The sequence below is a fragment of the Notothenia coriiceps genome, unplaced genomic scaffold (genome assembly GCF_000735185.1).
Source record: "Notothenia coriiceps isolate Sejong01 unplaced genomic scaffold, NC01 NC01_scaffold00017254, whole genome shotgun sequence".
Lineage (NCBI taxonomy): Eukaryota > Metazoa > Chordata > Actinopteri > Perciformes > Nototheniidae > Notothenia > Notothenia coriiceps.
This window is the reverse complement of record NW_011349955.1, coordinates 19,724-28,760: the sequence shown is the minus strand read 5'-3', so window position 1 is coordinate 28,760 and position 9,037 is coordinate 19,724. Positions and strand designations below refer to the sequence as shown.

Here is a 9,037-nt window from a genome sequence, read left to right as displayed (position 1 = left end):
ACACACACACACACACACACACACACACACCCACACACACACACACACACACACACACACACACACACACACACACACACACACACACACACACACACACACACACACACACACACACACACGATTACAGAGCAGACACTTCACACTCAGAATCCGATGTTTCTTTTTTCAAGCACATGCAACTCTCCTGTGCTGCTTGTAGTGTTCATTTGAATTTGTGAGGGGTGTAAATGAATGTGTGACTCACATGTGCTGTAGCGTATGGCCACTGCTTCACTCTGAGCTCCATCTCCATAGAGTGCAGACAGAGAGATTTGGTATTCCTTATCGTCCTCCACCCCCTCCAGGATCGCCCCTTCACTCTCACCACTCACCCTCAGCTAAACAGACAGTGGGGAAAAGAGCAATATTTACATTCACATCATACAGTAATCATTATAACACAATATACAGTCCACCTTTTCTTAATCCACCCCCACCTGTCTCAGGTCTCCTCCACTGAGGGAGATCCACTTGATGAGGTAAGAGACGACATCATCAGCCCCAGCCTGCCAGCGCACAGTGATGTCACTGTCGGAGAAATTAGTCACCCTGAGGTCTGATGGGGAAGGCACCTTCACTAGGAGAGAAGGAAAATGTGTCAGGAGAGGGAAAAAAGAGACTTTAGACCGATTTATTTTTAATTCACATTTAATTCAATATGTCTTCTCTCTGCTGTGATGTTACACAAGTCTTTGACATATCATAGAAGAAATAGGTTGATGGTGTGCGTGTGTCTTACGTGTGGTGACGTTACTGGTGAGTGCTGCAGACAGGCCTTGTGGGTAGTTAGACTGGACTGAAACCAGATATCTGGACAGAGAGGAGAGGTTCTGCACCACCACTGAGTTCAGTCCTGTTACCTCCACCTGGAAAGAGTTTCATGGTTTGATTATACTCATTTTCAGGTTCATATTTGTATTTTGTTTGTTATGATACAAAGCAGTTTAACAGGGATGCATGAAAGAAATGTAATTAAATATATCGTTGTCACATTCTGCACTACATCTGGCTGATATAATAGATCACTGTTATATTTTCGATTTTCCAAAACCAGATAAGAGTCGCTCAAAATATATTTAGTATGTATCTCTGGTTTAGAAAAAAAAGATCTGAGTTCTGGGGATGGTTTTGGAGACAAAAGGCTTGAAATTGAACACCAGTGTTGGAAGTTACCTGCTTAATGTCACTGCCGTGGTTGGTGCTGTATGTGATTCTGTGGCTGGGGACGTCCCCTGCTCCAGGCACCCAGCTCACCTTCAGCATACTGTGGGTGACCATCGGGAACTCAACACTCATTGGCGGTGGTAGGGGGACTGCAGGGATGGACAGTAAAATAAAAAGGGAAGCATGGAGAAGATGAAGGGGTTCAAAGACAAATTTGTGAGTGCACTGAAGAGATGAAATAACGTGAACAATGATGGATGTTTGGTAATGTCTCACATGTGGCGGCAACAGCAGTGACAGGATCGCTGGGATCGTCCTCATACAGAGCGTAAAGAGTGACAGAGTAGTCTGTGGCCGGAAGTAGCCCCGTCAGCTCCACCGCCGTCTGCTCTGCACTGAATTTTTCCTGCAGAAATACACAAACACAATGCAAACGTCAAGTTAGTGCTTTGTTAATAGGTTTACCGGTTATGAGTAAATGCACGCTTTCTTCTATACGGTGATACGGTTGGCAGGTGTAGTTCTGTAAAAAGAAAATATTTGCAACATGAAACTGCTCAAAAGAAGAGTGCTAGATACATTTATCCCTATATTTCAACTATCTGCAACTTACACTAAAATCCTCTAGGTAATGGGGTAAGGGGAAAATATGCATATCTGAATTTTGGGTGAAAATGTCCTTTAAACATTGTACATAAAGTATTTAACTTATTCTTTAATTTGTTTAAATTCAGGTGTTTTCATCCTGACTTAGTGAAAGCCATTTGTGACTAAAGTCAAAAAGAGAAAAGAAACGATGACACAGCTATGTGCAGGTGCTTGATGTGAGTGATCAATAACACAGCCTACAAACAGTGTTGGAGCTACCTATATATTGATATATATATTATTTATAGTATTTATTTTCTTGCTGCTTTTGTTAATAGTTATTGTTCATGTATAATGACTTAGTTTCATTATTTTTGTTTATTCAAATAAGTCTTTATGCTTTTGTTTTGAAGGCAATGTTGGGCACCTGGTGATCATGTATATATTGGAGACAGGTGGTTTTCCCTTTCAGATCTTTCCCTGCGTAAGGTTCGCTATCTGGTGCCTTGCCAGCAGTTTTACTTTGACTTCATTTTCAGTTTTATTTCTTGGATTTTCGACGCACACATAAGTCTGCCTAGTTATTTAAACTTTGCAATGACTATAATATCTGTAACATTTGTGTAATTTCAGACTTTAATATGGGGCAAAGTAGAAGTTAACATACCAATTTAAAACTTTATTGGGCTTTCTTGCTCCTCTTTGATTGATCATTATGTTTTGTCTTTACTGTCTGCTGATAACCGACAATTACAAATCACATGTGTGTTCCATGTATAAAACAATATAAAGGCCTTTCATTGTCCTCCCTACACACACACTCAGCACAGAGAGAAAGAGAGATCCAGTGCTCACCTCCTTGGCGTCGTCAGGCTCTCCGTGGCTGAGTGCAGAGTACAGGATCATGTACTGTGTGGCCCCGGGCGCTGCACCCCAGCTCACCTGCAGGGTGCTGTAAGAGGAAGGAGTCACCTCCAGGTTGGCAGGCGTGGCCAGGGGCACTGAGTGAGGGGAGACAGAGAGAGGAAGAGAAAATAGAGGGTGACCAGTTGTCAGAAGGGGTTTGTAAACATGGTTTTACAAACGTGTAACCGATGATGGGCATTTAAAAAAGGCTCATTAGAAACCTTGTGTATTCATGTTTCCTGTATTTGACCACCTACTTAATACTAACAACACTGATTACACTGCTTTTGGGCCCAATACAATGAGATATTACACCTTTATTGTATAGTTCTCTGTGGTCCTTCATAAGACGTTTTGGCAGCAAGGACAAAAAGATTATACTGACGATTTTTAGCCAACACCAATATTTGAGTTCTGTGCATTCCTCTGAATAATGAGGTTTCGTACCGTCACTCAAAATCATTCTTTAAATGTTGTTATTCTCAATTAACCCATACTCCACTCTGGAAACTCCAGGTGTGCAATTCTGTGTCTTAAAAATACAATATGGTGACATTTTATTTGTATTGACCTTTCATAAAATGCCATAGTGTTACGCTCCCTATACGCTCCCTTGACAATAAAAGTATTTGATGTTTAGCCCTCTGTCGCAGGCTAAGTAATGTTGGAGGATATCATCTTTTTAATGCTCGTCAGAGAGCACGCTTTTTTACTAGAACAAATTTATCAATATCCCCTTTGTAGTGTTACGGTGGCAGGTAGCAGAATTAGGAAAGTGACGTTGAAAAAAAATGTGATTGACATAGATTATTTGCATTTAAAGTGAAAGACATTAAAGTGTAACTTTTAAAGAAGGATTTGGGTGTCAAGCCCTGCTTCCATCAATATACTATGCAAAACAATATATTGATGGGCTATTCACAAACAGGTCAAACTCGAACTACAGCCAACATTGTATAATATTATAGGGGTTATCGAAATAGAATGTGATGCTGTTTATTCAGATAGAAATGCAGCATATAATCCAAATAGAAAAACATAACTTACTGTAGAAACATTCAAGTTTCATATCAGTATTAACTGGGATAATGCAAAAACAACTGCCACACTTACAAACAAACAGATGGATCCCTTAAAATAGAATGTTTAGCAGTATTGTCAGTCTTACATGTGGTGACGGTTCCTCTGAGGGCCAGGCCAACATTGTTTTCATACACAGGGAAGATAGACACATGGTACAGTGTCTGAGAGGAGAGGCCTTCCAGCAGCACTGTGGACTCTGAGCCGCCCAATACCACCTGTGGACAAACATCCCCTACAGTCAGACACAAAAAATGCACAAAACACTGGACAATTTAATATTCTGTACAAATATTTTACTTTATATGAAAACACTATCTTCTCATCCCGTTTTACCATCACAATTATTCAACGAAATCGCCACATTTCCAACGGAATTAGATTATGATGTCAACTATGTGGCTACTGGAATTGGCGGTTATACGTTGTTGTTTATATAACTGTTATGTCTCGTAACGTAATGTGGCAATATAAAGTATGGTTGTATTTTGACCATAGACTTTAATTGGTATGTGGACTACAAGTTAAAAGCCTCAAATGAGTTACACAAGTAGATGGCACAAAGTGCAACCACCACGGCAGCTTGTCAATCAGCCTTTGTACATCTTTGTATATTTTATATTAACTATAATTGACAAACTAAACATTGTGTCTTGAGATTGAGACACAAAACTTGAAAATGTTTTCTGAAAAAATAAATCAAGTAAGAAATAGGGTAATTTTCTCATACAATTGGACTTTTGACACCATTGGAGTTGCCTGCTGGCCATTAGAGGGAATGAGAGTTAAACATTGGCTTCTCTTTTCAGCGCAAGAGGTTGCCGCTTGGTTCTGACCTCCTGTGGACTCTGGCCCTCAGCGCTGTGGTAGACCACTCTGAACTGTTGGACAGCTTCAGCAGGATTGGTCCAGTGAAGCTGCACTTCTCTGGAGCCCAGCTGAGAGAAGCGGAGATCAGAAGGACTTGGGTAGGAGAGGGCTGGGTCTACTGTGGGCCCAGGCTCCATTCCTGAAATTACAGCAGCAAGGAAATGACCATGTTGAATACAGTAAGGTTTGAGTAGGACGAAAGGCTGATTAGCCAGATAGATGTGTTACGTTTTGAGATGCCGCGGTCCTCTATCCTCCTACACAGGATGTGGACCAGTCGTGACACTAGTTTGCTGAGCAGTGGGAAGTCATTGACATTGTAGACGTTTAGATCCACGGGCTCCGACGCTACTTGTCTCAACTCGGCCTCATCCGCATTTTTTACACCTGAATTACACAAATACAAAAGCATTATAGAGATTAGCAGCAGCAGCAGCCCTCTACTTGCTTCAAGCTTAAATATGAAAAGGTTCAACTACGCACACACACATCATCTCTGCTCGCGCAGCACGCTCACAGGCATAGATTGCACAATAATTTATTGCGCACCTTGGAGGTGCATTGCAGACATATTGTCATCCTGAGATTAACTAAATGATGCAGATCTCCCTTGTAAATGAGATCGATGATCTCAAGGGACCAATCTGTCTAAATAAAGGTTTGAACATTCAAGAGAGAATACGATGCGTAGTTCTCTAGAAAAATGTTTTTTGTTTAGCCTATTTACCTCGTTAATGGAAATAATACTCATTACATTGACACATGCATTATTTGTGATTAAAATAATGGTTGTTGGTAATGTATTAGCGACCCCCACAGATGTATGATTTGACTGCTTTCATAGGAGCTCAGACCCCTCCTTATGGGAGCTCAGCTCCCATTGGCTCCCACATAACATCAAATCTAAAGTAGATGCATTTAAAAGTATTTAGTCTCACCTACAGCGATGATCTCCACGCCGGCATTCTTCAGGCGCTCTGCCGCAGCAATGGCATCATCCTGAGATTTACCATCGGTCAACAAGACCAAGAAAAAAGGTGTCGCTGACCTTGCGCCTGCCTCTGGCCTCATGTTCTCCTCCATGACATGGAGCAGCGCCTGGCCTGGGAGATGGATGCAGGGTTACCTACTTACAGACATACGATAGTCTACTGTGTATTGTATGGACTCAAACACAGACAGCAACGAAGGAGTATAGGGTGATTACCTGTAAATGTGTTTCCACCCTTATATCTGAAATTCCTCACTGCCTCCAAAAGCTGCTCTTTGGTAGTGAAGTTGTTGAGATGCCACTCTGTGCGGGGGTCTCCGCTGTACTGTGTCAGACCTGGGGGGAAATACAAATATTTAACAAGATTTTATTACTTTTTGTGGCCATTAGTAAAGGTAAATAAATAATACTTTAAGTGACTGATTTTAAAATCCTTGGTTTTTTTCTTCCATTTTTTGTTTTCAGCGGGAAAAACCTAGCAGACAGTATCTGTAAAAGTTTTGGCATATTATATTATTTATTCTTTTAGTTAATTTTCTTTTTCTTTATGTATCTTTCAATTCCAATTCCTAATAAAAAATTATGAATTATTTCATAGCAGAAATAAAATAAATTGTCAATAAATTCAGTAATACAAATGTCATAATAAATGCTATTGCAATGCACTTGTCTTGAGAGAAAAAACACAGCATGCAAGACTTGATCTGACAGAAAAGTATAAATCGTATCATATGATTCATATCAAATCGTACCGCTACAGTTAAACAGTCTGCTCCTCTGCAACATGCAGTCTCATTGATGACAAAGACTTAGGATCTCCTCCATGTGGCACTGTGTCTTTATGAATACCACCCACAAAGAGGAAGGCATTAGGCTTCACTGCCACTCTCTGACCCTCACCGATCTGAATGTGGTCCGGCCCGATGTTGAAGGGTGTCATCAGGCCCTCCAAGAAGTCTCGAACCCGTCTGAAGTTGGTACGCCCGATACTCCAGGAGCCGTCCACCAACAACACGATGTCCGCAGCTGCATCGGTCTCACACTCAAATGGTTTCCTTGGAGACATCCCTTGATTAAAGGAAGCTTGATGCAATTAGTTGTGAACTGATTAGTGTTCCAGATGCCAAAGAAAAGGCTGGACGCTTTTAGTTGATAAACATTTCCTTTTATTTGTCACACATCTGTATATGAATAAGTACCACTTTACAATGAGACTACCCTTATAAAGGATTCATAAAGGGTTCATAATTAGGTTATTAATTAGGTTCTAAACACTTTATTAATCATTAAAAACCATGTATAAACCAGTTCTAACATAGCTTTCACACATCAACACGGGCTCACTATTTGGCAAGATGACTATTATATTGGCCCTAGCTTACTTCGTCTTCTTCATCAGCCAACATCCTTGGTATCTGTTGTTCACTGAGTTGATTCTCCCCCCATCCATCTTGATGTTTCTTGGCATTTCTTTATGACCATTTATTTACGAGTTATTAACACTTAACTGCCAAAAGGGAGCCTTATTGTAAAGTGTAAAACATATTCCCATTTTTTTGTATGGGTTACTACCATTTCTAATTGGTAAAAGGGAGCCTTATTGTAACGTGTTAAACAAATCACCATTTATTAAGGAGTACTACCATTTATAATTTCTTTAAGTTATATTAAGCCTTTAAGTTATACATAAATTAGGGCGTGGTCACATTGAGTGACAGGTCTGTCCGGTGACTGCTGTTGTTAGCTTTCTGCCTCTCTGCTAGCTGCTCCGTGATGCTACAGGGACCAGTGTTGCCAACTTGGCGACTTTGTCGTTAAATTCGGCGGCTTTCCAAACCCTCCGGCTACTTTTTTTTGTCAAAAGCGACTAACGACTAATCTAACGACTTGTAAAGGTGTTATTAGGGACTTTTCTGGTGTTTGGAGACTCACGTATTGTTCAGCAGTTAACGAACCGCGGGTGCTGCCGTGAGCCCCTCTGCTCCTGCTCTGCCCTCCCATAGTACTCACAGGCGCTAGTTGCCTCCCGCAGCAGCTCAGCTGCAGTCAGAGCAGAGAGGAGACAGCCACACCCTCCCGCGTCGAGACTGTAAATGAATTGCGCTTGCGCCAAGCCGTCCTGGTTTTGAGCGGGGATTTAAATGTAAATGTTTCTTCACTGTCACACTATAATAAATAACTGCCTTGGCTTTGCATTGACTCACACAGCCTCAGTCACTTAATCACCTCGTCCACTGTGTGTGTGCCTCTCTGTGACAAGCTAAACATTCACGTAGGTCATCATGTCACAGTCTAACTGTAATCACAAAAGTACATAAAGGAGTGGGAATCAAACCCTGAGTTTAAAGGATGGTTGAAGCCATTTATTGGAGATGACACACGGGCATACTGCCTTTATTGTAAGGGAGATTTCTACTAAAAACTATTAAAACTACTTTCTACTTTTTCTAATAGAGGCATTTCTGATCTACTGTCGTCTGGATTTACTCTGGTTTCAAGTTTTGATCCTCTTTGAAGGGGGTGGAACGTTTTTTTACCGCCATTACATGATATGCAAATTAGGCAATGACGTAATTTAGGGACTTCTGGCGACTTTTCGGACAGCCAATAGCTACTTTCCTTACTATGGAGTTGGCAACACTGCTCGTTGAGCTGCGAGTGTGGCTACAGACGGAATTCACTCCGTCACGGAGGGGTAGGGTCTAGGGAGTGGTTTGGGATTGGGCGAAGGGATTAGACGCCGCGTCAGAGACAGGGAGAAGGAAAAAACATGGATAAAAATCAAAGAAAACGAAAAGGTGGGGCCGAGAAGGCAAGAGAAAAAAAGGTGAAGTCACTCGCAGGTGAAGCATATAAATGGCGCAAATTGACAGACCTTTTTGGCAGCAGCGCTGCTACAAGCACTATCAGCAGCAGCTTAGAACAAGTGCAAGATGATGAAGAGAATGATGAGGGCGCGAGTTCAGATATACAGGCAGCCTCCTGCGTCCATGATGAGGGACAGATTTGAGCTGGTGGAAGAACCAGCTCAACTGGCACATACAACTGCAGGGCAAGAGCAAGAGGTGGGTGAGAATTATCCCTTGAACTCAGTGGCTTTTTCTCCTGGAGGCCAAGGGAAGCCAGGCTTCCCCTGTTTTTTTGGATTGTAGTTATAATTTTAATAAATAAATAAAAACACTTTGTTTAGTTTCGGTAATTATTCTGCCGGCCCGTCTCTCCCCCATTCTCATTGAGTATTTTACAAAGAGTGAAACAGCGCCCCTCTAGATGTTATGGTGAAACAGTAGATTGCACTCTCTGTTGCGAGAGGAGGCTAGCCGAAATTGGCTTCCCTTGGTGAAAAAAAATTGAGGGATTGACCAATCAGATGAGGCTCACGTCATGCCTCACAAT

The 9,037-nt window shown here is 41.6% G+C and overlaps 1 protein-coding gene across 1 annotated transcript in view; it reads right to left on the bottom strand.

The window, feature by feature from the left end:
• Positions 1 to 9,037, bottom strand: part of col20a1 (collagen type XX alpha 1 chain) — a 41,385-nt gene that overhangs the window by 15,134 nt on the left and 17,214 nt on the right. The window contains exons 6-17 of the mRNA XM_010776706.1: positions 6,542 to 6,709; positions 5,858 to 5,977; positions 5,589 to 5,753; positions 4,879 to 5,037; positions 4,617 to 4,789; positions 3,869 to 3,998; positions 2,650 to 2,795; positions 1,483 to 1,612; positions 1,216 to 1,355; positions 782 to 908; positions 480 to 619; positions 248 to 380 (exon numbers count right to left, since the gene is read on the bottom strand). Coding sequence (XP_010775008.1) covers positions 248 to 380; positions 480 to 619; positions 782 to 908; positions 1,216 to 1,355; positions 1,483 to 1,612; positions 2,650 to 2,795; positions 3,869 to 3,998; positions 4,617 to 4,789; positions 4,879 to 5,037; positions 5,589 to 5,753; positions 5,858 to 5,977; positions 6,542 to 6,709 — 1,731 coding nt within the window. The remainder of the gene's footprint in view (positions 1 to 247; positions 381 to 479; positions 620 to 781; positions 909 to 1,215; positions 1,356 to 1,482; positions 1,613 to 2,649; positions 2,796 to 3,868; positions 3,999 to 4,616; positions 4,790 to 4,878; positions 5,038 to 5,588; positions 5,754 to 5,857; positions 5,978 to 6,541; positions 6,710 to 9,037) is intronic.